Source organism: Cetorhinus maximus, chromosome 5 (genome assembly GCF_964194155.1).
Source record: "Cetorhinus maximus chromosome 5, sCetMax3.hap1.1, whole genome shotgun sequence".
Lineage (NCBI taxonomy): Eukaryota > Metazoa > Chordata > Chondrichthyes > Lamniformes > Cetorhinidae > Cetorhinus > Cetorhinus maximus.
Window position 1 is genome coordinate 138,871,883 of NC_135883.1, and position 26,972 is coordinate 138,898,854.

Here is a 26,972-nt window from a genome sequence, read left to right on the forward strand (position 1 = left end):
AAATGCACATGGGATACAGGGTAATTTGATAAGGTAGATTCAAAATTGGCTTAGTTGTAGGAGACAGAGGGTGATGACAGAAGGATGCTTTAGTGACTGGAAGCCAGTGTCCAGTGGCGAACCACAGGGATCTGTGCTGTGTCCCCTATTATTTGTCATTTATATAAACGACATAGATGACTATGTGGGGGGTAGGATTAGTAAGTTTGCGGATGACACAAAGATTGGCCGGATGGTTAACAGTAAGGTTGAGTGTCTTGGGCTACAGGAAGATATAGACGGGATGGTCAAATGGGTAGATAAGTGGCAGATGGAATTTAACCCTGAAAAGTGTGAGGTTGATACGCTTTGGAAGGAGTAATTTGACAAGGAAGTATTCAATGAACGGCATGGCACTAGGAAGTTCTGAGGAAGAAAGGGACCTTGGCGTGTGTGTCCATAGATCTCTGAAGGCGGAGGGGCTTGTCAGTGGGGTGGTGAAAAAGGCATATGGGACACTTGCCTTTATCAATCGAGGCATAGATTACAAAAGTAGGGAGGTCATGTTGGAGTTGTATAGAATCTTGGTGAAGCCACAGCTGGAGTACTGTGTGCAGTTCTGGTCACCACATTATAGGAAGGATGTGATTGCACTGGAGTGGGTGCAGAGGAGATTCACCAGGATGTTGCCCGGGATGAAACATTTAAGTTATGAAGAGAGGTTGGATAGACTTATGTTGTTTTCATTGGAGCAGAGAAGACTGAGGGGCGACCTGATCAGGTGTACAAGATTATGAGGGGCATGGACAGGGTGGATAGGGAGCAGCTGTTCCCCTTAGTTGAAGGGTCAGTCACAAGGGGACATAAGTTCAAGGTGAGGGGCAGGAGGTTTAGGGGGGATGTGAGGAAAAACTTTTTTACCCAGAGGGTGGTGACGGTCTGGAATGCACTGCCTGGGAGGGTGGTGGAGGTGGGTTGCCTCACATCCTTTAAAAAGTACCTGGATGAGCGCTTGGCATGTCATAACATTCAAGGCTATGTGCCAAGTGCTGGTAAATGGGATTAGGTAGGTAGTTAGGTCAGGTGTTTCTCACGTATCGGCGCAGACTCGATGTGCCGAAGGGCCTCTTCTGCACTGTGATTCTGTGATTCTGTAAAACATATGAGATTCTGAGGGGGCTTGACAGGGTAGATGCTAGCTGAGCAGATGTTTCCTCTTGTGGGGGAATCTAGAACTGGGGATTGGGGGCCACAGTTTAATAATGAGTTCTCCCATTTAAGACTGAGATGAAGGAAAATGTTTTCTCTGAGGGTCATTAGTCTTTGGAATTCTCTTCCACAGGGACAGTGAAGTCTGGGTCATTGAATATACTCAAGGTCAAGTTAAACAGATTCTTGCTCTAGGAGGGAGTGTAGGAGCAGGCAGGAATGTGGAGTTAAGGCTCAATTGGCTGAATGGCCTATTGCTGCTCCTATTTCTTATGATCTTATGATCCCACAGCTTGCCATTCCTTCACTTTAAATATATTTCCCTCCTGTCAGAATGGACCATATAAAGAGCACATTTGATTCTTAGATCACTTCATGTTATTTACAGCATTGATTAAAGATTCAAGTAGCAACAACCAGCTGCAATGTAATATGAACACATGAGAATAAAGGATGGGAAAGGACCATCAGGCCAATCAAACCTATTCCATCCAGAGACGATGCAACTACATGCAATAACAACTTCAACATAGTAAAATATTCCAAGGCATTTCACAGGAGTGTCATCAGACAGAATTTGACTCTGAACCGTATAAGGGAATGTTAAGACAGGTGATCAAAAGCTTGGTCAAAGACATGGGTTTTTAAGGACCTATCTGAAGGAAGAGAGAGTGGTAGAGAGTTGGAGAGGTTTAGGGATGGAATTCCAGAGCTTAGGGCCTTGGCATCTGAAGACACAGCCACCAACAATGGAGTGATTAAAATCAGAAATGCTCAAGAGGCAACAAATGCGTGGGAACACCAACACCTGTAAGCTCCACCCCTAAGTCACACACCACCCTGACTTGGAGAATATATCATTGTTCCTTCACTGCAGCTGGGTCAAAATCCTGGAACTCTCTTCCCAATAGTTCTATGGTTCTAACTACACCGTATCAACTGCAGCAGTTCAAGAAGGCTCCACAATCTTCTTAAGAACAATTAGATAAGGACAATAAATGCTGGTCTTGCCTTACAAATGACTTATCCCCATACCATATAGAATCAAAGAATGGTTCCAGTGCAGAAGGAGGCCAGCACTCTGCAAGAACAACTTGGCTAGTCTCACTCATCTGCCCTTTTTCTGTAGACCTGCAGTTTTATTTTCTCTTCAGATGCTATCCAATTCTCTTTTAAAAGTCACCCTTAAATCTGCCTTCACCATACTCTCAGGCTGTGCATTCCAGATTCCAACCACTCACTGCATAAATAAGTTTTTCGTCATCACCACTAGTTCTTTTGCAAATTAGCTTAAATTGGTGTCCTCGAGTTCTCAACCCTTCCACCTATAGGAACATATATTCTTTCTGGACCCTTCATGATTTTCGATACCTCTGCCAAATCTCCTCTCAACCTTCTTTCTCTAAGGAGAATAGTCGTGGCCTCTCCAATTTACTCACATAGTTGAAGTCTCTCATCCCTGCAATCATTCTAATGAATCTTTTCTGTATCCTCTCTAATGCCTTCACATCTTTCCTAAAATATGGTGACCGGAATTGGACACAATATCCCTTGATTCACTTGGTGCCCAAAAATCCATCTGTCTCAGCCTGGAATATACTGGAATACTGAGCCTTCTGGTATAGAGAATTTCAAAGATTCACAGTGTGCTGAATGACAGAATTTCATCTCCTCTCAGTCTTAAATGGCCAACCCCTTATGTGTATGACACCTAGTTCCAAACTCTACAGCAAGTGGAAACATCCTCTCAGCATTTTGCCTGTCAAGGCCCCGAAAACTTTTGATTGTTTCAACGATCACCTCTCATTCTTGTAAAATTCAGAGAATATACCTGGATCAGTTTAAAATGAAGCACCAGAAGTGATTGCTATAAAGCAAGCCACAGAAATCATGAGTGAGTAAATGGGGTTATTAGCTTCTGATCTATACTGTCAGCTGTGGATTAGCAGTCATTAATTCTTCAGTGAGGATATCATAATCATCACTTGTCAGCTATTCAGAGCACAGTGATTGCCAACATCTGTTATTGCATCTGTCACTGGTATTTAGTCATCCTTTTCAATTCCTCCAGTGGCTCACTTGGGCTGCATTGAACAGGAAGGTCCCGGGTCCAATCACTGGTCTGTGCTGAGTTAGGGCGGTGCTTTAGTTGACCGTGGCAGTTTCTGGAGAAAGGTACCACTCCAGATTGCTGAGGGTTTCCAGTCCCCTGCTGGAATTACATGTGTGTGTAAGGTGGATGAAGACAGATTCTGACTCAGCAGTAATGCCCTATAGTCAAATACCCTTTATCACTTACACAGGAACAATGGCTGCTTGATTCAGTACAATCACCTGTGCAAAAGGACCCCACTAATTAAGCAACACATTCAGGAGAAAATTGGTGAAGTAAAAGCCTAGGCTTTGCTGGAGTGGGACATCTCATGATGTGCCCTGTTGATTAGATTCTTTCCCCCTCACCCATCCACTCAAATGTTTTGTGCCACATGTCGGTGGAGGTGTGAGCTGATAATAGTGCAGTCTGGGCAACAGGGCATCTGGGGCCTTGGTGAAAAATAAGACCAGCAATCTATCCTCTCAGGCAATGAGATTGAAGAGAAAGATTCAGAGGAATGACCGAGAAGAAAATGGAGTGAATTAGAGTCAATTAGGTACAGAAAGAGAAATGAACTGGAAAAGACTAGATTGACAGAGGAAAAAATAAATAAAGAAAAAGATTAAATTTTTAAAATTTACATTTTAATAATCTCTAAAATCAATTTACTACCTGTGAGAGTGAGATCCTGCAGATTCAATTTTCCTTTTTTGGGCTGAGAGATTGGCTGGATAAACTACATCTTTGAAAGGCTGCTTTCACTATTGAATAACAACACTAACTTTCTGTGGTGAGTTTAATTTGTATTTACAGCACAAAGCCAGCAATTCCTTGATACATGGAGGTTGATGGCGAGTCCCCATTTCTGCGAGGCTAATGGTGGAATGGCACAAAACATGCAGGAATGAGTGGCGATTTCACAATTCGGGGGTATCTCTTCCTTACCACAAATTGTTGTGTTATTTACACACTAATAGTGGTGAGTGCTATTAAAATTGCCCTTATTTTGCCGCTAAATTCTGGGCCGAAGTATGCACAAGAAAATAAAATACCCCTTCCTAAATGCAATAGAAAGGGGGGAATAATTCACAGTGATACTAATTTGACAGCTGTGATTTCATTTTGGAGCTTGCATGACTGTCTTCATTATTTAACTGTTCTTGCAGCTTGTTTTTATTATCTGAATGCTGCAATTGAGGTATTAACTTCCAGGTGTAATGCTCATTCCAAGGCACATCATATTCATAACTTAAAACACGGACAGTACTTGTGCGGAAGCTTCGGGAACTGCCTTAACTTATTTAAAAATGGACGCTGATGAACTTGTGAAGGTCTGAAGATCTTTGCAACTTCAGCACAGACTCTCAAGCTTCCTGAAGGTTCCGAATTGAATCATACTGGGGGAGGTCCCCCCCACACACTCCCCCGACCTTGAATGGACATGCCTAGACAGCACTCCTTTGTAGAATTCATGCCTGCCATTGTACAAAGCTTAGTCCAAAACGCCGAATCAATGGACTCCTAGACTCCATGTCTCCAGGTTTGCAACGTAACAAAGAAAAGTGACGAAACCAGTAATCCACAAGTTAAGCGTGAAAAACCACCATCTACTTTATTTCGATCAATGGCCATTGGCCCTGTGACTGAAACTGGTTCTCTGATACTGAAATCCCTTTATCCCAAAAGTCAGAAGAGATCTGGAGGCAGCCTGCAGAATAACACTGACAAGACAACAACTGCAGAAAAAGGCTGCGTCATCTTTGCCTTTTTAAAAATCGAGAGACTTAAAAGTCCTTTAAAAAGCCTCCCAGCCTGATTCCAAAGCTCTGAGTTCACCTGTAAAGAAATTTGACCTCCTTAAAAACAACCACATGTGTCTTGAGTTGATGACCTGCTGAACATTCTTCTCCTTGAAGTAATCCTGATATCCGACTCCCAGCCATCTGAATTTATCAGAACTACCGTTCAAGTGTGGGGAAAAGCTTCCTTCTTCACTGGGCTCATAAAGACACGCGAACTGTTAAATATTCTGTTGGTTTAATACTTGTAAAGTGCACGACCTTCTTTAATTGTATTTTTCCTGAGTGTGTGTTATGTGACTGATGTAACGTATATCTTTTGGGGTGAATCTGTAAATAAGTAGTTCTCTTTGCTTAAACCCATAAAAGTCTGCTCCTGGAACTTTTTACTTTAACCACACACTAAGGGGGGGCTTAGGAACACACACATCTACCTTTTCAAAATAAACTGATTCTGGACAGAAGGGAAGGGAATCGAGTTTCAGTTTATCTGCAGCTGAGGAAGCTAAGTGCAGACTTGGAGTTTGGTGAGTGAGGGAGTTTAAAGTGTTAATTTTGTTCTTAAATTTTGCTCTTACAATCTAATCCAGTCTATAACTAGTAGTTACTGGAAAGTACTGTGTAAGCAGGCTAAGTTCTTTTTTCCTTGCGGCTTAGACAGCATAAACCCTCTCTCTGCTGTGAGAGTTGAGTAGCTAAGTTGAAGTTGGTTAACCTAGCTCCAGTTCAGTTGGCTATAAATACAGGCCTCTTTAGTGCAGCTAAGGCAAATGGAGTGCAGCTGAGGAAACTGAGTGCAAACTCAGAGTTTGGTGAGTGGGGGAGATCAGTGAAGGTGGAGGGAAGGAGGTGATTATTTCCTTTCCTGTCTTTCTCCTCCTATGGAATTGTTTTTTCTCTACGACAGTGAAAGGAGCTAGCTGTTTGAGACCTGTTAAGTGGGTAAGTCCTATTCTATCCCCTTAAGGCTTAAAACAGCATACAAATTGGTGGTAGAGTTAATAAAAATAATATATATAAACAACATACATAAGTGAATAATATTAACTAATTAATTAAAACACATTAAGGATAGCAGAACAGTTGATGTGTCAAGGCTGCAGCATTTGGGAGCTCCTAGTTAACATTGTGATCCAGGGCAAACATGTCTGCAGTCGAGGAACTGGAGGCTGAGCTGCAGACTCTGCAACACATTAGGGAGGGGAAAGTTACCTGGATGCTTTGTACCGGAAGGCAGTCACATCCCTTAGGATAGGATCTTCTAATTTGGCCAGTGGTCAAGGACAGGAGGGTGTGACTGCGAGTGAGGCAGGCAAGGGAACCCAGAGAGCAGCAGTGCAGGAGCCTCAGCCTCTGCAATTGTTCAATAAGTTTGAGGTTCTCTTAGCATTTCATAACAAAGCAAATGAATTGAGAGAGCACATTGAAGTAAATAGATATGATCTGAGAGCCATTATGGAGATGTGACTGCAGGAGGACAAGGACTGGGTCCTGAATATTGAGGGGTACATGACTCTCAGGAAGAATAGGAAGCTAGGCAAAGGTGCAATAGAGATGAGCTTGGTTCAGTAGTTCAGGATGTCGAATCGGTTTGGGTGGAGATGAGGAATGTTAGGGGAAAGAAGTCACTCATGGGAGTAGTCTACAGGCCCCTAACAGTAACCACAATGTAGTACAAAGTATACAAGAAGAAATATTGGGCACTTGTGACAAAGGGACAGCAATAATCATGGGTGATTTTAATCTACATATAAACTGAAAAAATCAGATTGGCAGTAGTAGCCTGGATGAGGAGTTTATAGAATGCCTTTGAGAGGGTTTCTTACAGCCGCACATTCTGCTGGAACCAACCAAAGAGCAGGTTATGTTAGACTTGCTATTGTGTAAGTTGACAGGATTAATTAGTGACCTCAGAGTAACGATGACCACAATATGATTGAATTTTACAATTAGTATGAAAGGGAGGAGAGTGGGTCTGCTAGTATTTTAAACTTAAATAAGGGCAACTGTGTATGCACAAAAGCTGAGCTAGCTAAAGTTAACTGGGATACTAGGCTAGGGGACAGATCAATAGAGAAGCAGTGGCAGACGTCTAAGGGATATTTTAGAATACTCAGAATAAGCATATCCCTGCTATAAAGAAAAATTCTAACAGGGAAAAAAGAAATCTGCTTCCTTTACCCCGTTTAGGTAGTGTATTTCAGATCAACAACATATAAACAAAAGAATTACTCCTCAACACACCTCTGGTTCTGTTGCCAATTATTTTAAATCTGTGTCCTCTGGTTGCCAATTCTCTTGTCAGCGGACATGGTTTCCCCTAACTAATCTATTAAAACCCTTGATAATTTTGAACTCACTTGACTTGTATTCTAGTATAAGGTGCTATGGGCCAGAATTCACTGCAGTGACAAACAGCATATGTTAAACTGCTGAGCTGCCCAGTCCATTACTGGCAAATTGACAACAGTTTGTAGGAAAAATAATGAGAATATGCTGCGATGAGCCTAGTGACAGCTCAGAAGGACCACAGCCAGCATTTGATACACATCCAAGGCACCAGTCCCAACAGAGAACAGAACAACAATTGAGTGTATTTAAGACCGAGATAGATAGGTTCTTGATTGGTAAATGGATCAAAGGTTACGGGGAGAAGACGGGAGAATGGGGTTGAGAAACTTATTAGCCATGATTGAATGGTGGAGGAGACTCGATGGGCCGAATGGCCTACTTTCTGCTCCTATGTCGTATGGTCTTATAGTCTTATAGGAGGACTTACCATCCATGGTTAACTAAAAAGTTAGGGAAAGCATCAAACTTAAGGAAAAAGCATATAACTAAATATGAGTGGCAGGTCAGATGATTTGTCAGAATATAAAGACTGGCAGAGAATTACTAAAAGGTTAATCAGGAGAAAGAAATTAGTGTATCAGAGGAAGCTAGTTAGAAATGTAAAAACAGATAGCAAGAGTTTCTACAGGTATTTGAACAGGATAAGAGTAGGTAAAGTGACTGTTGGTCCTCGAGAGAGAGAATGGGGAGTTAATTGTAGATAATAAGGAAATGATAGATGAAATGAACAAATATTTTGCTTCTGTCTTCACCATGGAGGATACAAAGAACATTTCAGTAATAGCTATAAACCAGGAGGTGGTGAAATTACAATCACTAGGGATGCAGTACTGAGCAAAACTGATGGAGCTGCGGGCTGACAAGTCTCTGGGTCCCGATGGATTACATCCTAGGGTCTTAAAAGAGGTGGCTAATGAGTTAGTAGATGTGTTGGTGCTAATTCTCCAAAATTCCCAAGATTCTGGAAAGGTTTCATCAGACTGGAAAGTCCAAGAAGGGAGGGAGGCAGAAAACAGGAAACTATAGGCCAGTTAGCTTGACGTCTGTTGTGGGGAAGTTGTCAGAATCAATTATTAAGGAGACTATAGCTGGGCACTTAGAAGAGCTCAAGGCAATAGGGAAGAGTCAGCATGATTTCATAAAAGGGAAATCGTGTTTGACCAATTTATTAAGAGTTTTTTGAAAGTGTAACATGTGCAGTGGATAAAGGGGAGCCTGTAGATGGTTCTGTACTTGGATTTCCAGAAGGCATTTGATAAGGTGCCACATCAAAGGTTATTGTGGAAAATAAAAGCTCATGGTGCAGGAGGCAATATATTAGCCTGGATAAAAGATTGGCTGGCCGGCAGAAAACAGAGAGTATGCATAAATGGAGCTTTGTCTGATTGGCAGGATGTGACGAGTGGACTCCTGCAGAAGTCTGTGCTGGGGCCTCAGCTTTTTTACAATTTACATCAATGACTTAGATGAGGGGAGCTAAATTTATAGATGACACAAAAATAGGTAGGAAAGTTTCCCTATGGAGCTTGCAGTCGGATATAGATAGGTTGAGGGAGTGGGCAAAAATCTGGCAGATGGAGTATAACGTGGGAAACTGTGAACTTGTTCACTTTGGCAGGAAGAATTTAAGAGGGGAGTATTACTTAAAGGAAGAACAATGGCAGAATTCCAAGGTGCAGAGGAATCTAGGTATTCTAGGACATCAGTCACACAAAGTTAGAGTGCAGGTACAGCAAGTAATTAAGAAGGCAAATAGAATGCTATCCTTTATTACGAGAGGAATTGAACATATAAGTAAGGATGTTATGCTTCAGTTATACAAGGCATTGGTGAGACCACGTCTTGAATATTGTGTGCAGTTTTGGTCTCCTTATTTAAGGAAGGATGTAAATACATTGGAAGCAGTTCAGGGGAGGTAATCTAGATGATATCTGGAATGAGCAAGTTGTCTTTTGAGGAAAGGTTGGACAGACTGTGCTTGTTTCCACTGGAGTTTAGAAGAGTGAGGGGTGACTTGATCGAAGTATATAAGATCCTCAATGGTATTGACAGGGTGGACATGGAAAGGATGTTCCCTTTGTTGGTGAGTCCAAAGCTAGGGGGCACTGTTTTAAAATTAGGAGTTGCCATTTTAGGACATAGATGATGCGAATTCTTTCCTCTGAGGGTTGTGCAACTTTGGAACTCTTTGCTCCCAAAGGTGGTGGAGGCGGGATCTTTGAATATTTTTGAGGCAGATAGATTCTTGTTAGGCAAGGGAATCAAAGGTTATCAGGGGTAGATGGGAATGTAGATTTCGAAACACAAACACATTAGCCATGATCTTAATGAATGGTGGAGCAGGTTTGAGGGGCCAAATGGCCTACTTCTGCTCCTCTTTCGTATGCTCGTATGCATGTTCAATTGTGGGAGCTTTTGCAAGTATATAAAAAGGGAAGAGAGTAGATGAAGTACACATTGGTCCATTAGAAGCAGAGACAGGAGAAATAACCTTTGGGAATGAGGAAATAGCAGACATTGAACTAATATTTGGTCTGCCTTTACTGTAGAAAACACAATCTCCATGCCAGAAATGAAGGGTAAAAGGGGCTAATAAGAGTGAAGAAATTAAAGAAATTAATATCAGCAGAGAAAAAGTACTGGACTGACTCAAGGAACAAAGCTGATGGCCAACATCCTCGAGTTCTAAAGGAGCTAGCTGCAGAGATAGTGAATGTACTGGCTGTGATTTTTTAAAATCCCTGAAATCCTGGAATGGCCCCAGCAGATTGGACGTTAGCGAATATTCCAAGAAAGGAGGAAGAGAGAAAACAGGGAACTGCAGGCCAGTTAGCCTGACAACAGTCATCGGGAAAGTGCTGGAACCTATACCTAAGGAAGCCTTGACCGTGCACTTAGAAAAGCATAGTGTGGTTCGAACAAGTCATTGTGGTTTTGCTAAATGGGAATCCTGTTTGACAAATTTATTAAAGTTTTTTGAGAATGTAACTAGTAGGGTAGATACAGCGGAACCAGTAGATAAAGTATATTTGGATTTCCAAAAGGTATTTGATAAGGTGCGGGGAGGTGATGGTGTAACAGTATTGTCAATGGACTGGTAATCCAGAGGCGTGGAGTAATGCTCTGGGGACCCTAGTTCAAACCCTGCTACAGGGAATTTGAATTCAATAAAAAACCTGGAATTAAAAGTTTAATGATGATCATGAGAACATTGCTGATTGTCGTAAAAACCCATCTAGTTCACTAACGTCCTTTAGGGAAGAAAATCTGCTACCCTTACCTGGTCTGGCCTACATGTGACTCCAGACCCACAGCAATGTGGTTGACTCTTAAATGCCCTCTGAACAAGGGAAATTAGGGATGGGCAATAAATGCTGGCCTAGCCAGCAACACCCAAATCTCATGAATGAATAATAAAAAATGCGAATACACAAGATAAGGGTTGATGGAGTACTATGTTAGCCTGGATAGAGGATTGGTTAATGGACGAGAAGCAGAGAGTACGCATAAATGAAGCATTTTAAAGTTGGCAGGCTATGACTAGTGGAATGCCACATGCTTCAATGCTGGGGCCTTGGCCATTTACAATCTATATTAGTGGATTAGATAAAGAATCAGAGAGCAATGTGTCTAAATTTATTGACAATACACAGCTAGGTGGGAATGTAAGATGTGAGGAGGACACAGAGGCTGCAGAGTGATATAGACAGATTAAGTGAGTGGGCAACAAGGTTGCAGGTGGAATATAACATGAGGAAGTTTAAAGTTATTCACTTTGATCATAAGAATAGAAAAGCAAAATTATTTTTAAAGGTGTGAAACTTGTAAATGTTTTTGTTTAGAGAGACTTGGATGTACTCGTACAAGGAACGCAAAAAGTTAGATTGCAGATACAATAGATAATTAGGAAGGCAAATGGCATGTTGGCCTTTATTGAAAGAGGATTGGAGTACAAGAATAAAGAAGCCTTGCTACAATGTACAGGGCTTTGGTGAGACCAACTGAGAACACTGTGTGCAATTTTGGTCTCCATATTTAAAGAAGGATATACATGCATTGGAGGCAGTATAGTGAAGGTTCACTAGATCGGTCCCTGAGATAAGAATGTTGTCCTGTGATGAGAGGCTGAGTAAATTAGGCCTATATTCTCTGGAGTTGAAATGAATCAACGGTGATCTCACTGAAATATTCAAGATTATGAAGGGGCTTCACAGGTTAGATACTGGGAGGTCATGCCGACTTGAAATGTTAACTCTATTTCTCTCTCCACAGATGCTGTCAGACCTGCTGAGTTTTTCCAGCATTTTCTGTTTTTATTTCATATTTCCAGCATCTGCAGTATTTTGCTTTTATCTGGGAGGTTGTTTTCCTGGCTGAGGAATCTAGAACAAGGGGACACAGTTTTAGGATAAGAGATAAGTCACACGCCATCCTGACTTGGAACAAGATCACCATTCCTTCACTGTTGCTGGGTCAAAATTGTGGAACTCCCTAACAGAAGGTGTACCTATAATACATGGACTGCAGAAGCTCAAGAAGGTGGCTTTTCACCACCTTTTCAAGGGCAATTAAGGTTGGGCAATAAATCCTGGCATTACCAACACGCTTCCTAAGAAGGAATAAACATACTGCTTTATGCCAAGAGGCGAGGTAGCTGGCTTTCCCATGCCATGTGCCATCAATCTAATGTCAGTAGGTTTCTCCATCCATAACTTCTGCATTGCAGCAGATATATCAGATATTGCCCAGTGTGCGACGGCTAGCTGACCCTGATTGCTGCTGGGTTTTCTGTGCAGGGTTACTATTTTACTACTGCACCATCACCATGCTACAGCTTGTTATGGCAACACCCTTGAATTCCTTTCGGAAGAAAAATAAAAATGCTGGCCTGCTGTTTGTTTGGTTTAATATTTTCTGAGATTCCGGAAAGTACTTGAACATTGGAGCCACGTTTGTAATGTAGGAAACAGTGAAGCCGGGCTGACTTTCACCTGCTCTACACATTTGTTATTCAGCACTCAAGCTTGGGATATTTCTTGGAATCATGTTTCTCACCCCCAAAATTTAATTTACCAGAAACTAGCAAATGTTACAATCATTGCCAACTCATGTGTACTTTGCCATGTATTTGTTGCTTTGATTCAGTCTTTGAGCCATTCACAACAGGGAGGTTGCATTTTGCTCCTGATCTGTACTGAGCTGGGCACCATAATTGTTCATAGAACTCCTAGGTTAGAGAAGAGAAAATCAAGACATTGACTTATGTTTCTGATGAGAGTTTTCTCTTCTGGGACTGTATGTGTGTGGATGTCAGGGGAGGGCAGATGCGATGCCCTCTGTGGTTGGATAGCCTTCTAAGAGATTTATGTGTGAATAACATAAAGATGGGTGAGGATGAGATATAACCATACCTCAGCCAGGTGCAAAAGTCTGGAGAAGAGTGCAGAAAATCACTGGATAGAGAAGATAGCAAATATACAGACTGAACAACTAGTGAATGAAACCACAATTTTAAAGGTGTGTTCATTTTTGCTAAATTGGCCTGTAAGAGGAATTTTGTTTGTCAAAGAAAATGTCTCAAAAATCATTTTTGCTCCGTATATTTTTGGTACTCCCTAATTTTGTGTGTAGGCTAGGTGAGTTCAATTGCAGAAACCTCTTTAACATTTCTTCATCAAGATAGGAAGCATAATTAATTTATCATATTACTCAATCTACATGTTGAAAAATAGAATGAGAATCTAAAATAGCTGGTCCAGAATAGCTCCACGTAATGCTTGGGCTCAGTACAATTTCCGTTTTTAAAAAAAAATGTTTTTTCGTTCTTTTTGTGATAAAAGGAATGGGAAGAAGATTGGAGGACTCTTCTTTACCATGTCAATTGAAAGGAAAACTGATAAACTTAACTTAAGCTTATTGGCTTGTGGCATAGTTTAGTATTTGTGTCGTAGTACAGCAAATACATCAGTCACTTACACCTGGCTCCAGAAAGCACTGCACTGAGAAAAGGGAATACTTGAAAGCAGCAATATTTGCAAACCTCATCCTTCACTTACAGTTGTTAGGAAATAGAGATAGTTTAAGTATGTTATATTTGTATTTGTGAGTTTTAGGAATCAGTTTTAGCTTTAAAGTTGAATTTTGATTTGTATTTCTGTATCTGTGTGCTAAGGGGTCAAATGGAGTTTTAGTTTCACTTTAAAAGGCTGCATACATTTCTAATGAGTTTACAACTGCTATAAAGTAAAGGTAACACACACGAGCAGAAAACAGTGCCATTGCCTAGCAACAGGGGGCGGGGCAGGTAGTCAGGTTCCTCCCACAGACATACACACAGAAGAAGAAAGACAGCAGTTTGATTTGTAAGCTGTTGGAGTTCAGCTGGTTTTGGAGTTGCTGCCAGGAGAGACTGGAGCAAAGGGGACAGTTCCAAGCTAAAGAAAACCCCCAAAAATCTAAGGGAGTGGAAGAGGAGAAAGTCCAAAGAAGGCCTTGTAGTCAAAGGAAGGACAGGAACCTGGGCAAAGGTCCTGTTAAGTGAAGATAAGAGTGAGGGGAAGAGAGAAAGGCTCCAAGCTTCAGATTTAAAGAGACAAAAGGTGCTGAAAGCAGATTTAAAGTGAGAACAGCTTGTAAGAGGCAAGAAAGTCCAAATAGATGGCAGAAGGTCTGTAACTCTTTGCTATGGGCATGTGAAGCAGTGGTGTACTGTTGACAGATGTGACAGAGAGACTGAGTATGTGGAAAACTGCTTGAATGCGTGTGGTGACCCAGGGAAGAGTAACATCAGTAGGAGAGTTCAAAACCCTGGAGGTGAACCCTTGCAGAAGGCACCTGAGAGAAAGCGTCAGTCTGAGAGAAGATTTCAAGGCAAGGTCTTGGAGAGTGGAGATCGGAAACACCCGTGAAAGACGGAATTCAGTGAGACTGCTTGGCTGACAGTGTGACAAGCGCCGCCTGTGGGGAGTTGAGGAGAGATCCATAGCATTTGGTTGAAGAGGTATCTGTCATTTGAGGTCAGAGTGTGGTGTGTCTAACCACCGGGTGCCATAGGTTTACATGGACTGCGTACTTACTGTGTACATTAAAGTATAAGATAGCTTTTGTGACTTGTGTTGTCCTTACAAATCTGTATATATCTAAAGGTATAGTTTTTGGTGAAGGAGTATTATAATATAGTTCATCTTTCCTTGTGGAATAAATGTTTTATTATTTTGTAAAAGGTTCATCAGCTGACTCCTGTGACTCTGTTTGGTAGCTACTCTCCACGTATCTAAACAGACAAATAAAAGTTAGGATCTATCAAACTGGGTTCCACTCTGAGATCAGGCTTGTCCAGGGGTAACCTCAGCTGGGGATCATAACACAGTTCCTAGCAATTTCAGGCATTGAATTAAAATGGGATAAAGCTGAATGAAGACTAAGAGGTCATATATCTATCCAAATGTTTAATAATAGTGAAATACTCTATAATTATTCTTTCATATACAATCTAAGAAGTTGCTGATGTGGTAGCTGATGATTTCCAACAAGGCAAAACTTTAGTTTGGATTCACAGTTGAACATTAGCCCTTGAATATAACATAAATATTTAATAATGTTTTTTTTTTCTCTCCACATTGTGTAGAAAACTCCTTGCCAAAACTAAAATTATCTGAAGACAGTGTTATTACTTCACCATCAAACTCCAATTCAAGCTTTCCAGGAATGACTGCAGGAAACGGGCTGTCGGAAACACCAGCTGGATCGAAGGATCACGGGAATGTCCCCATCATTGTACCATTGATCCCACCACCAATGCTGAAACCACCAGCAGGTAAGGATCTTCTTTGTACTTGTACAGAGGAGAGATGAGAAGACACTGAACCAGGTTCTACATTTGCTATTGGGGTCTATTGTAACAGAGACACTAATTGCAGTGCAGGATACACAGCTTTTTATTGAAATAATGCAGCAAGGTCAAGTGCATGCATATATATTTCTTGCAGATGTTTTGGCAGCAAAGATGATTTCTCTTTTAAATTTGGAACTCTTAATAAGAGCAGGGTGTTGGCAGGGTAGCCAACACCCCTCCCACACACATCCCAGGATTGCCTTTGGATCTACAAAATTAAAGACTAATCCATAAATTGCTGCTACAAGCAACCTGGGAGAAAAATAAGTAGGATAATTAAAAAAATTGTACATTTTCAAAGAAAAATCTTTGAACGCTTTAGAGTCACAGAGTTATACAGCGCAGCATGTCCGTGCTGGCCTTCAAGCACCTATTTATTCTAATCCCATTTTCCAGCACTTGGCCCATGGCCCTGTACGCTATGGCATTTCAAGTGTTCATCTAAATCATTCTTAAATGCTGTGAGGGTTCCTGCCTCTACCACCCCCTCAGGCAGTGTGTTCCAGATTCCAACCACCCTCTGGGTGAAAAAATCTTTCCTCAAATCCTCTCTAAACCTTCTGCCCCTTAGCTTAAATCTATGCCCCCTGGTTGTTGACACCTCCGCTAAGGGGAAAAGTTTCTTCCTACCTACCCTTTCTATGCCCCTCATAATTTTGTATACCTCTATCAGGTCCCCCCTCAGCCTTCCCTGCTCTAAGGAAAACAACCCTAGCCTATCCAGTCTCTCTTCATAGCTGAAACGCTCCAGCCCAGGCAACATCCTGGTGAATCTCTTCTGCACCCTCTCCAGTGCAATCACATCCTTCCTGTAGTGTGGTGACCAGAACTGCACACAGTACTCCAGCTGTGGCCTAACTAGCGTTTTATGCAGCTCCAACATAACCTGCCTGCTCTTATATTCTGTACTTCAGCTAATAAAGGCAAGTTTCCCATATGCCTTAACCACCTTATCTACCTGTGCTGCTGCCTACAGGGATCTATGGACATGTACACCAAGGTCCCTCTGATCCTCTGTACTTCCCAGGGTCCTATCATTCATTGTGTATTCCCTTGTCATGTTAGTCCTCCCAAAATGGATCACCTCACACTCCTCAGGATTAAATTCCATTTGCCACTGCTCTGCCCATCTTAACAGTCTGTCTATATCATCCTGTAATCTAAGGCTTTCCTCCCCAATATTTACGATACCACCAATTTTCGTGTCATCTGTGAATTTACTGATCATACTCCCTATATTTATGTCTAGATCATTAATATACACTGCAAACAGCAAGGATCCCAGCACCGATCCCAGTGGTACACTACTCGTCACAGGCTTCCAATCTCAAAAACAACCTTTGACTATCACCCTCTGCCTCCTGCCATTAAGCCAATTTTGGATCCTTGCCCTAGATCCCATGGACTCTTACCTTCTTGACCATTCTCCCATGCAGGACCTTAAAAGCCTTACTGAAGTCCATGTAGACTACATCAACTGCACTAGCGTCATCTACACAACTAGTCACCTCCTCGAAAAATTTTAGACAAATGGTAGTTGTCATGGTCACCATTACATGCTGAGTTTCAATTCCCAATTTATGAATTGAATTCAAATTACACCAGCTGCTATGGTGGGACTTGAACCCATGTCCCCAGAGCATTAGGCTGGGCCGTTAGATTACTAGTCCAGTGATATTACCACTACACCACCATGTGTCCCTTTGATTATAATTAATTTAAAAAAATCTGAGATGGAGAAAAAAGTGTAGTTTGACTGGCAGTCAAAAATCTTCCAGTTGGATAATGAAGAGCCTAATTGCCTTCTGAATGGCTTGGGAAAGTGGACGCCACAGCTATGGAAACGTTGGGTGATCGGTGGCGGGTATGTGGGGCAGAGTGGTAAGAAGCAGGTGTTCATGTGGTGACACCCCCAGGAATATGTCCAAGTTGAGTTGGCTCCCCTATCCCAAGGGACAGAAGTATGTGTGTGTGTGTACAACTTTAATTTTGAAGGCTGATTTTGAAAATTAGTCAACACAATCAGCACCAATAAAATTACAGTCAAGAACAGCAGTGAATGTTGCATATATTGCCTCTCCCTCTCCCCTCTCCCCACCCTACCCCACGTTGACCCAACCGCCCGCAGTCGTTGGCAGCTGTGAGCCTTGATGAGCAGGTAAGGATGAGGGAGAAAAATAGGATTTTCTTGTTATGTGGCTGAATTATAATACATTAGCACCAATGGATTGCATTGTCACTTCATTATGTAAAGGCTCCATAGATAACTGGAATTGGATTGATTTATAACAAACTGTTTCTCAATCCTGATAACCCCCTTCACATACCCTCCAAAGTGGAAGATCCTGCAGGGGAGTCACATAAGCAGCACAAAGAGAATGGCCAGCGTTATATCATCTTCCACACCTAGCCAGAAGTGACATTGGTGGTGCCATGGGATTAGTTTATCCTGGCCTGTGCACAGGGGAGGTGATAATATGTGATGATGTGTCTTCTGAATCTTGCATGATTGCCTAAAGGGGTTGCAGGGGAGACTAGGGTGGAATTGCCCAGAGTTTTTTAAATTAGTCTCATTTTTATTTTCTTGGGCTTCCTTGCAGAGGTAGCAGTACTCTCAATTTGGAAGGCTGGTTCACAAGATTGCACCATCTAACAGGATGAGCACTGATGGACCTGATTACAGTTTCTAATCAGTATCACAAGGTTTTGACTGAGGTTTGAGAACAGAATGTGCTCTCTTGAGTTGCTTTGACTAGATCTGAAGATTATTTGTAAATTACAGGAAACTAAAGCAATATCCAGCTAACACTCCAAGCAATAAAGCAAAGGGGATGTTGTGGAAAGGATATAAATGCAGTGTAAATATAACATGTTATTATAAAGAAACATGTCAATACCTTATTAAGGTCCCCTGGCAATGGCTTGGTTAAATGGCAATTACATTGTAAAAGTTTAATGGCAATTGCATTGTTCAGGCAATTGCATTGTTAAACAGGTGATGGATATTGGGCCACAAATTCGTGAAACGTTCCATATTTAAAAATGGGGTGGCATAGTGGTATTGTCACTGGACTAGTAGATCCAGGGTAATGCTCTGGGGATCAGGGTTCAAATCCCCCCATGGTAGATGGTGAAATTTGAATTCAATATAAAAAATTAAAAGTCTGATGATTATGAAACACTCAAAATAGTTTATAAACGGGGACAGCTGGAACACTGAGTGTGGAAGAACTGGGAGAGCCTGTGACATTGCTGTCTTGGAAATAAACTTGTTTCAGATACAGGCTAGCTTTGGACTCATTCCCCCTCAATATATAATCATTGGAATTAGCAGAACAATCCAGAAAATAATGGGAATCAGCAGTCACATGCAGGGTTTCCAATCTAGAGTTGCACTCAGCAAGGGAGGGAAATAATGGTTTGGCATCAAAGATGAAAGATTAAAAGGCTGAACTGAGATGGTCAGCCAGCTCCTCTCTGCCTCACCCCATCTGCTTAAACCTACTTCCATGCCTTTGTTACCACTGGACTTGGCTATTCAAATGCTCACCAGCCTGGCCCCCCATCATCCACTTACCATAAACTAGAATTTATCCAAAACTCAGCTGCCCATTGTTGCGATCCCTATGGGGAAACATAAACCAAAATAACCAAATTTACCGAAATGACCCCCAAATGAAGAAATTGCAAACAAGATTTCACTTTTTCTAACTTTTACTTTAACATGAATCAGACTCTATGGAGACTAAACATGAATTAACTGGCAAATTACGGTCGGTACGAACTGTAAATTACAAATGGAACAGCAGATACAACAAAGACTATCTCATGAGATTACAAGCATTCGCATCAATGTACGCCTGCACAAATGTAGCGCAACGTGCAATCTCAGAAGTCTTTCCAACTCAGTCTCTGGTACATCAGGTCTCTCACTTTTCTTGCTCAATAGATTTGGCCCTCGAATCACCTGCAACAGTAGCTCCACTCCTTTTGAATTTCCTGGAGTCAGTCATCACCCAAACAGAACAGTCCTGCAGAACCTCCTTAGTTGATAGTCATGATAGTCTTGAGGGTGCAGGCCCCGCAGAGATTCTTTTAGCTGACCCCTTTAAAAAACCCCATTAAACGGTCTGGTTGGCTCTGGCAAAACTGTAGCATAGCAGTGGATTGTCTAATTCACAATCCCTGCTCTAACTCTGCCTTCAGCTTTCTGTCCCTTTTAACTGTATCACACACACAGCTCCTTGTAAATGTGCTGCCTTTGTTCTTCCCCTCTGCAGCTTCTCTGGCCACATGGCTTCTGTATTTTACCTTCCTTCCTGTTGGAGCTGCTTCGAGGTCAAGGGTTGCTAGCTCACATGAACCAGCATTTCTTATTATTCAAGAAAATGTCCAAAGATGCTTGCGGCAACATTATCAAACAAAATCTAACGCCAAACCACAAAAGGAGATGTTAGGATAGATGACCAAAAACTTGTTTGAAGAAATAGTTTTGAACAGCCGTCCCAAAGGAGAAAAAGAGAGGCAGGGTGGATGTTCCAGAGCTCAGGGGCCTAAGGAGCTGAATGCATGGTTGTCAGTGATGGAGCATTAAAAATCGAGGGTGCATAAGAAGCCAGAATTAGAGAATCGCAGATATCTCTGAGGTTTATAACACTAGAGAAGATTATAAACCTAGGGAGGGGCATGGCCAAAGAAATTTTTAAAATCAAGGTGTTGCTCAACCGGAAGCCAATATTGATCAGGGAGCACAGGGGTGATGGGCGAAAGGGACTTGGTGTGAGTTGGTATACAGCGCGAAGACTTTTGACCTGGCAGCAGTACAGGAAAACTTGTAATTTCTTCAAAAAAGTCTGTGGAATCTGTAAGTCCTTATGTTCTTATAGGGCAGTGGGAACCCTTTTTTAACAAAAATCAAATCCAAATAAACAAGGTTTTAAAAAATTATATACTAATGCAACACATTGCGTATATCAAACATAAACGTTTATTGCTTAGTGAGGAATGGCTGAATAATGGAGAGCTCTGCTGGGCATGGAAAAAACACAAAGTGTTGAAAAGCAAATAATTGCATCCTATGCCAAATCTTCAGATGCATTACTGTATTTGTGAATTACATGACAGGATACATTTTATTCGAAAGCAAATGCAACCATATTGAGTTGCTCTGTTAATGCAATACGTTTTTGTAATAAATATTCTGCCAAAGGTTTATGTGGCAGTTTCTTCCTAAACATTTGATTGCTTGTGGGGCATTCTGCAAATTGTGCTATAAAATGCTGCTCATTAGACAAATGCTGGTTATCACCAATATGCTTACGATTGTAAGTCTATTGATAAAGCATATAAAACCTTTCAGTTTCTATAGAACTTTATTGTGTCCACACCCTCGGTGACTCACCAAAAGCCCATGCCTTCCAGAGTGATATAGTTCATACTATGATTTACACAAACTGCTGGTGTTTCTAGTGCTGTTGTAGCGCTCTATAATTGATGATAAATAGTTTATTATGAACAGAAACGTCAGATGCAAATGTGTATTTATGGTATCATCTGAATGGATCAAATGTTATACTTGTGTTATGCATGGTCTACAAGCTAAAGTGCAATTCTGTCCACTGTGATTGTGAAACAACTTTTATTTGCTTCTCAAAAAAAAAACCCATTGAGAGCCTCAAGAGGAAGGCTTGGAGTAGGATGAGAAATGCTATTTGGGGCAAATTGTGTCATTACTAAATATTATTAGTGCAATTATCCAGTCACAGCCCTTAGGCTAGGTACTTCAGGTTTGATCAGTGGTCAGGGACAGGTAGGCGTGGCTGCAAGTGAGACAGGTATGAGGATCCAAAAGGTAGCAACGGAGGTGCCTCAGCCGTTGCACTTGCCCAACAGTTTTGATGCTCTTGCAGTTTGTGTGGGCAAGAACAGAGGCTGAGTGTGGATGAGCAAACTGACCACATCAATGTGGTACAGGGGACCATTCAAGTGTAGGGAGTAAAAAGGAATGTAGTAGTAGTAGGGGACAGTATCGTTAGGGGGTAGATAGTGTCCTCTGCAGCTGAGAACATAAGTCCCGAAGTCTATGTTGCCTGCCAGATGCCAGGGTGAAGACCATCTCCTTGGTGCTGGAGGGGAACTAGGAGTTGGAGGGCAAGGATTCAGTTGTTATGGTTAGAATGGGCACTAGTGACATAGCTAGGACTAAGAAAGAGGTCCCGCTGAGGGAATATGAGCAGTTGGGGGCTAAATTAAAAGGCAGAATCACAAAACTAATAATCTCTGGATTACTACCTGAACCATAAGTAAATTGGCATAGGGTAAATAGGATCAGAGAGTTGCATGCGTGTCTCATAGATTGGTGTGGGAGAAATGGGTTTCGATTCATGGGGCACTGGCGCCAGTACTGGTGAAAGAGGGGGCTGTACAATTGGAAGTGAGTTCGCGTTAACCATGTTGGGATTGGTGCCCTCGTGAATCAGCCATTGGTCGTTGGTGGGGGGACACGTTAAATAGGGTGGGCCCCTATCCCATGACCTTCCCCCCCACCCCTGAGCTCATCTAAGCTCATATTCTAACCATCACCCCTTGACATTCAATGGCATTACCATTGCTGAATCCCCCACTATCAACATCCTGGGGGGTTACCATTGACCAGAAACTGAACTGGACTAGCCATAAACATACTATGGCTATAGGATCGGGTCAGAGGCTAGGAATCCTGCAGTGAGTAACTCACCTCCTGACTCCCCAAAGCCTGTCTATCATCTACAAGGCACAAGTCAGGAGTGTGATGGAATACTCTCCACTTGCCTGGATGAGTGCAGCTCCCACAACACTCAAGAAACTCGACACCATTCAGGACAAAGCCACACGCTTCACTTACAACCCATCCACAAACATTCACTCCCTCCACCACCGATGCACAGTAGCAGCAGTGTGTACCATCTGCAAGATGCACTGCAGAAACTCACCAAGGCTCCTTAGGCAGCACCTTCCAAAGCTATGACCACCACCATCTAGAAGGGCAAGGGCAACAGATACATGAGAACACCACCACCTGAAAGTTCTGCTCCAAGCCACTCACCATCCTGATTTGGAAATTTATCACCGTTCCTTCACTGTCGCTGGTTCAAAATCCTGGAACTCCCTCCCTAATGGCAATGTGAGTGTACTTACACCAGATAGACTGCAGCAGTTCAGGAAGGCAGCTCAACACCACCTTCTCAAGGGCAATCCACAGAAATTGCTTAGAGGATGTGCTCATCAATTGACAGTTCCTTTCCCTTTGGACTTTTGGATAACGTTTGATATGCATACTGTTTCTTGCTGTTGGAAATCAGCCATCGTTGTCCCGGTTGCTAAGAAGTCATGGCCTGCTGAGCTGAATTTGGGGAGGCAGTGGCATAGTGGTATTGTCATTGGACTAGTAATCCAGAGACCCAAGGTAATGCTCTGGGGACCCACGTTCAAATCCCACGATGGCAGGTAGTGGAATTTGAATTCAATAAAAATATGGAATTAAGGTCTGATAATGACCATGAAGCCATTGTTGATAGTCACAAAAATCCATCTGCTTCATTAATGTCCTTTAGGGAGGGAAATCTGCCATCCTTACCTGGTCTGGCCTACACCTAACTCCAGACCCGCAGCAATGTGGTTGACTCTTAAGTGCCCTCTGAACATGGGCAATTAGGGATGGGCAATAAATGCTGGCCTAGCCAGCGATGTCCATGTCCCATGAATGGCTAAAAAAAAGAACGATCAACCAATTGCTCTTACATCGATAGTCATGAAGCGTTTCAAGCACATTGTGTCAAAGCATCTTTTGGATCCTCTTGTTCCACATACTGACCAGTTACAGTTTGTCTATCAACCTCATAAGTCAGTAGATAATGCTGTTCTGCTTGCTCCATTTGATCCAACAGCACACAGATAGATTAGGCAACTATGCTTGCACTACCTTTGTTGATTTCTCTTCAGCTTTTAATACCATGCAACCATTCAAGCTATTAGAAAATTGAAAAACCTTGATGTCAATCCTACTCTCCTGCTTTGGATCATTTCCTTCCCAACAGGACCCAATGGACATTAGACTCCAGGATTTACTCGGAGCCCATGTCAATGAATACTGCATCTCCTCAGGGCTGTGTACCTTCACCTTTACTTTTCATCCTCCATACGAATTACTGTGGATCTCGATTGTTGCTTTTGGAGACTTTTGGCCAAAGTTTAGCGTGTCATGAACAATGAGAATGACCCTTTGTCTCAGTAGTACTGCTGGTTGCATTCAGAGAAAAGGCTACAATCCCTTAGATGCAGGACAGATCAGTTCCTGAACTCATTTCTGCCCTTCACTGTAAGAGCTTTTAACACGAGTTTGATCTATGGATGAGGATATGCACTCATGGTGGGACTCATGAGCTGAATATTTTAATGCATTGAAATAGTTTTGAATACATATTTTAATTCAAGATGGACCTCTGTGATGGGATAATTTTCTTCCTTTCTACTTTTATACATTTATATGTAATTTTTTAACGAGAGAGCAATGTAGCCAAAATGAATTTCCATATGGATAATCAAGTGAAATTGAAATGAATTGAATTTAAAACAAGGAAATGACAGAGGCTTTAAACAAGTATTTTGTGCCTGTCTTCACAAAATGCATCCCAAGAACTGTGGAAAAGAGACAAAAGGGAAGGCGGAACTTAAATCGATCACTAACAACAGAGAAAAAGTACGGGGTAGGATTTCTCGGATGGAGAGGATTTCCACACTACCATCCAAAGAGCCAGCAGGGAACACACCCTCCGCTGATACTGCTCCCCCCCTAGCAATTTAATGCTCCAAGGAGACAGAATTTGCGTCCCTCATTCAGGAGGAGGTCCTGCCTCAGAAAGCTGCCTGATAATCTGATTGACTGTCAGCCCTGGAGTGTCAGCAGTGCTAGTAGCAGCAACAGCCAGGACTGGGACAACAAGCAGCCCAAGATTCAAAGTCCCGGAGTCCATGATCAGATCAGTGTGGATGGTCTAATGTTGGAGTGGGGGGGGGATGAGGACCAGGAAGTTGGGATCTTTATGGCGAGGCCAGGTGTTAAGGGAGTACCCATGGGAGGCAGACCTTGTGGAAAGGGGGCCACCTAATGTGGAAAGGGGGCCATTGAGGTGGGGGTCCAGCTTTTCCCAGCCGCAGCCTGAGTAGGTTGACTTGCTGGGCTTCTCCCCTGCCCCAAACTCCTCCCGCCAGCTTCAAAATTGATGCTGTGTAGGAAATGGTTCTTGAATGGTCACTAACTGCCCACTTAAGGGCCTCGGTTGGGGCAAGAGTGCACAGAACTAGGCCTTGCCAGTCAGCTGTAAATTTGTAGACAGATCGAGGCAGGTGGGAGGGGTGGGAAGGCGAACTGGGGAACCTTACGGGCCCGTGCCTGCAAACCCACCATAAAATTCTGCCCTGGTATACTAATGGGACAAGTCCCTTGGCCCTGATGGCCTGCATCTAAGGGGATTAAAACAAGTGGCTGCGGAGATAGTGGATGCATTGATTGTAATTTTCCAAACGTTTCCTAGATTCTGGCAATGTCCCAGTGGATTGGAAAACTGCATATGTAGCACCTCTGTTTGAGAAAGGAGGGAGACAGAGAGCAGGAAACTATAGGCTGGTTAGCCTAACATCAGCCATTGGGCAAATGCTTGAATTATTGTTAAGGAAGTAGTAACAGGACACTTAGAACATTATAATCCAATCAGGCAGAGTCAGCATGGTTTTATGAAAAGGAAATCTTGTTTGACAAATTTATTAAAATCCTTTGAAGGTGTAACAAGCTGAGTGGATAAAGGGGAACCAATATATGAAGTGTATTTGGATTTAAAAGGCATTTGAAAAGTTGCCCCTAACACCACGAGCTCTTATCTTGCCTAGTAATATATAAGCATGGATAGAGGATTGGCTAACAGGAAGCAGAGAGTTGGGATAAATTAGTCTTTTTCAAGTTGGTGAACTGTAACTAATGGAGTGTCACAGGAATCAGTGCCTGGGTCTCAACTATTTACAAGTTATATTAATGACTTGGATGAAGGGACCGAATATATTGTAGCTGAATTTGCTGAATATACCAAATTAGGTGGGAATGCAAGTTGTGCAACAGGATATAGATAGGTGAAACAGCTAGCTTCACCTGTTGCTCAAACCTTTGAGATACCTTGCCTTTCCAGGGTAATCTGAGGTAGACTGGGCACTTTTCAGGGCCAAAAGTGACGGACTTAGGCCTAGTCATAAGCTCGTGGTGATAAGCAGAGTGAAATAATCTGATCAGGTTAGCCATTATTCCGCAGGATGCCTTTTATGCGCCCTATTTCAGCTTCAAGCTTGCCTGGTGAGTAAATGGCTCATGCCCTAAATATGAGGTTGCTGATAAGGCCAATCCTATAGTGCCTGGAACTGTAAGAACCCCAATGCATATATTGACCAGTGAAGGCAGGCTTGCGGTAGGCCGTGGTAGAGAACAGCCTGATAGATTTCTCAACTAGTACGTCGAGGAAGGGAGTTCATTTGGCTGCTCCATTTCAAATGGTTCTTGCCTCAAGGCAATACCTTGACCAATCAGAGTCAAGCTACCTGGTTTAAATTTCAAACAATGCTTGGCAGTTAACTGTAAGTCACCATCAACTGGTGCATTCTCCATGGCAACACTTCTACCAATCAGAGTCCACTTGCCAACCAATCAGCACTCTCTTCTCATACAGTATAGATTGTTGTTCTCTTTACACTTGGTATTCCTGCAAATTGCCCTGATGGATCTCTGAAATAGCTGTAAATCAGAAAATGGAAGGGAGGGAGGAACTCAGGAAAATTACAATCACCAGGGAAGTGGTGTTGAGCAAATTGTTGGAGTTGTGGACTTCATTCTAGGGTGTTGAAAAAAATGGTTAGTTGATACGTTGGTTTTAATTTTTCAAAATTCCCTAGATTTGGGGAAGGTTCTGTTAGATTGGAAAATAGCAAATATAACTCCTTTATTCAAAAAGGGAGGCAGAGAGAAAGCAGGAAACTACAGGCCAGTTAGCTTAACATCTGTCATAGGGAAAATGTTCGAAGCTATTATTTAAAGATGTTACAGCAGGGCACTTAGAAAAGTTTAAGGCAATCAGGCAGAGTCAATATGGTTTTGTGAAAGGGAAATCATGTTTAAACAATTTATTTGAGCTCTTTGAAGGAGTCACATGTGCTGTGGATAAAGGAGAACTCATGGATGTGCTGTACTTAGATTTCCAGAAGGCATATGATGAAGTACCATATCAAAGGTAATTGTGGAAAATAAAAGCTCATGGTGTAGGAGGTAACATACTGACGTGGATAGAAGATTTGCTAGCTAACAGGAAGCAGAGAGTTGGGATAAATGGGTCTTTTTCTGGTTGGCAGGGTGTAACGAGTAGTGTGCCACAGGGATCAGTGCTGGGGCCTCAACTTTTTGCACGTTTTACAACTTGGATGAAGGGACAGATGGTATGACTGCTAAATTTGCTGACGACACAAAGATAGGTAGGAAAGTGAGTTGCGAAGAGGATGTAAGGAGGCTACAAAGTGACATAAGTGAGTGAGCAAAGGTCTGGCAAATGTGAAATTGTCTATTTTGGCCGGA

The 26,972-nt window shown here is 42.2% G+C and overlaps 1 protein-coding gene across 4 annotated transcripts in view; it reads left to right on the forward strand.

The window, feature by feature from the left end:
• sobpa (sine oculis binding protein homolog (Drosophila) a) overlaps positions 1 to 26,972 on the forward strand; it is a 321,657-nt gene that overhangs the window by 136,491 nt on the left and 158,194 nt on the right. For all 4 annotated transcript variants that reach the window (XM_078542519.1, XM_078542518.1, XM_078542517.1 and 1 more), the window contains exon 3: positions 15,062 to 15,250. In XM_078542519.1, coding sequence (XP_078398645.1) covers positions 15,062 to 15,250 — 189 coding nt within the window. The remainder of the gene's footprint in view (positions 1 to 15,061; positions 15,251 to 26,972) is intronic.